The following is a 3,065-nucleotide window of genomic DNA, read 5'->3' as shown; positions in this document are numbered from 1 at the left end:
CAAAACATGGAGAGATTTATTCACATCTACAAATCTCATTAATCATTGTGTCACAGCTTTGGAAATATCCAAAATCTCCCAACTTTTGTTGGATACATCACTTTTTATAGGATTTCATCTCAGTTGATGTGTATGTTGGTGTGGCATCATTTAATTCCATTTACACAATTATCCTGGCACAATTCATACTATATGTATATTCCATTTTCCAGGGATCAAAAACGTCTGGCTCCATTTCAAGAAGGTCGACTAACATTTAGTCAAGTTGTTTCCTTATCCACTTCTGGCTCCTTTTGGCTCCAGTTGGTCCCTGCAAAATTTCTTTCCCAGCTAAAGTGACCTGAATCTGTACCATAACATTTTCCTTGCACAACAGCATTACAAAAACATTTCTCTAACAATCAGCAGGTAAAGGTCAGAGGTCAAAGCTCTAGCTCCAGGTTATGTTGTCTCCACAGAGGGTACACCCATCTGGCTCACAGTTTTCCTGGTGCTGCTGGTTCTCCTGGTTCTTGGATTGTCTGGAGGTGCTTTATTTCATTTCCGCCACTATTTCATACCAGGTAAGTTTGAACTTCTACAAAATATCAGATGTCTTATTAGAATCTCTTTCTAATAAGATATTATAATAGAGATTCTAAGACTAGGACCAAGAACTAGGAAGAAGACTAGTTCTTGGTCCTAGTCTTCTTCCTTTTAAAAACGGCCAAAGCCTTCATTTGTTGTTTCTTGTTCATGGCACTTATTTTGAATTGTTAAGATGATATACAAAACATATAATAAATAACTCAGCAAAGCCTTACTTGCCCTTTGATTTAAAACTGTTGTGTTGGAGTAGAGAACCATAAAGTCTGGAAGTCCAGCTCCAAACTCATGATGGAGCGGACAGTCAGTTCTTTACACTCAGGATTCTCATGTGTAGTTTGTAGGTCATAAAGTGTGAAGACCTCCAGGTCCAGGTGTACTTGAATCCCAGTAGCTCTTCAACCTGGGGTGTGGACATGAAGAGTCTACATGAATGTCAAAATCAGAATATAATGAACATATCAGTGTTAATAATTGATCATAATGACCTGTTGGGCGACATGGAACAAACAGATATCAGGATTTTCACCTGAGAAGAGAAACAACCGGACAGAACATATAACCATAGCAGCTAAAGCTAAGCTAGCAACCGCTTACCACACCAGAGGGAGAGAATAGTGAAACATGAAGAATTTCTAAACATAAAGCAACAGAAAATGTGTTTTAACTGGCCCAGTAAATGCCTTTTGCTCAGCATTTATAACCATTTATTAATCAACAATTTCTGAATCCTGCGTTGTCTCTCAGTCAAACAGGTAAAGGTGGATTCAGAAGCAAAGTCTGTCCGGCTGCCCTGCAGAGCCAGACCTTTCCAGCCCAGAGATGTTAGAGTGGAGTGGACAAACAACAAAAACTGGACGGTCTATCTGTATAACTACGGTTCTGATCAGCCTGAAAAACGGCATTTCCTCTACAGAAACAAAACCAGCATGGATAAAAACCTACTGAGAATTGGAGACCTCAGTCTGACTCTGAGATGGCCCACTGATAGAGACAGTACGATCTACACCTGCAGCGTCACCAACAGGGCCGGAAAGATCCTGATGAAGAAACAAGTTCAGCTCCATGTCAGCAGTGAGTTCAGTGAGATTTAAATGATATTTAAAATGACTGCAGCCTGGCTGTTGATGCGGGTTAAAGGTCAACCTGCAAATGTAAATATAGACATGCAGCTCAACCTGTCCTTATTTCTAAAATGCTTTACATCCAGGATTAAAAAACACATTTTTAAAAATATCAGTTTTATATGTGATAATGTAAAATAATGACATGTAGAACAATTAAAAAGAGAAAAACAGATAAAGATATGAATGAAGAGAAACATATAAATACAGTGCACAGAAGATGAAGAAAGAACATTTTTAAGTTGTTTTTTTCTTTAGGAATGTTTTGTCCAATATGTAGACATATTCATCTTGGAAAAGTCTAGAATTGTGCCCCCAAAGAAATCATAAAAGAAACATTTGTATTTTAACAATATCGATATAAAAAGGCAAAAGAAACAAATAAATAAATAAATTTTTCATCTAAGAAAAAAATAAGGATGATCTTTTTTAGATCCAGTGTGGATCCTTTAAAACTATAAAATAAAATCTGAATATTTTTCTATAAAATCCCTGGTGCTTTGAGCATTAATTTTAAGTTATGATACTTCCCAGATATTCATATCAGTCTACTTGTTGGTTCTCAGCCATCCAGGACGTGGCAAAACTAAAAAACGGTTTTAAAATAAAGCAACTTAAGTTACAACATAAATAAGACATAACTTGCATTGACAGCCACCACAATAAGTCAATATTTATGAGGAATTTAATTAAGTGGAGTCACTCATTAAAACTTTTTATTTAGAGCCTTAAATTTTTGTAAAGGTGTAGCAGAGATTAGATCTGTGACTCTGAACCAAACTCATATCTAAACATTTGAGTTTTAGTTGGACTTGTATGGGTCTACTGAGAAAAACATACATTTGATTTAATTTTTGTTCATGCAGCTTGAACACATTAAAAACTTTTTAAACCACATATATTACTTTGCCAACCCCCGTACCCCCACCCACCACCACCCAAAAATTGTGCTTAAAAATTTCTCTGTTTATGTCCCCCCCAATAATAAATTGGGATTTCCTCCACTGGACATATTCAAGACATGTTGAAATACTTCTTCAATAACTAAAGAATAATCATAAAAATTTATGGTCCGTACATTAAACACCATAATCAATGTTCTACAGAGAGACTAATGTATTAAAAAGAAAACCTTGGTGCACCGACTGCAGTTTTCTGGCTGATCACTGATCTTTAAAAAGCCTGACATAGCTATGTGTTTTTGTGCTAATAGTAGCCTAGCTCTCTGCTGCACTACAGCCTTCCCTTCTCCACCTGTCAGGACACAATGACAGTTTAGCAAATATGTAAAAAAAAAAAAAAAAAAAAAAACAAACATTTTTTTAAAAATATTTGTTGTCAATTTTTAAAATATTC

At 35.8% G+C, this 3,065-nt stretch overlaps 1 protein-coding gene across 1 annotated transcript in view; it reads left to right on the top strand.

Moving 5' to 3' along the window:
- The first annotated feature begins 1,428 nt into the window (after window positions 1-1,428).
- The window catches only part of LOC106935625 (muscle M-line assembly protein unc-89-like), an 8,324-nt gene continuing 6,687 nt past the window's right edge, over window positions 1,429-3,065 (top strand). The window contains exon 1 of the mRNA XM_015016177.1: window positions 1,429-1,659. Within this exon, the coding sequence (XP_014871663.1) occupies window positions 1,515-1,659 (145 nt within the window). The 5' untranslated portion in view covers window positions 1,429-1,514. The remainder of the gene's footprint in view (window positions 1,660-3,065) is intronic.

This window comes from Poecilia latipinna, unplaced genomic scaffold (genome assembly GCF_001443285.1).
Source record: "Poecilia latipinna isolate Pla-1442-1.1 unplaced genomic scaffold, P_latipinna-1.0 Scaffold1990, whole genome shotgun sequence".
In the NCBI taxonomy this organism is placed as follows: Eukaryota; Metazoa; Chordata; class Actinopteri; order Cyprinodontiformes; family Poeciliidae; genus Poecilia; species Poecilia latipinna.
Note: the sequence above shows the minus strand (reverse complement) of the source record. Positions and strands in the feature narration are given on the sequence as shown.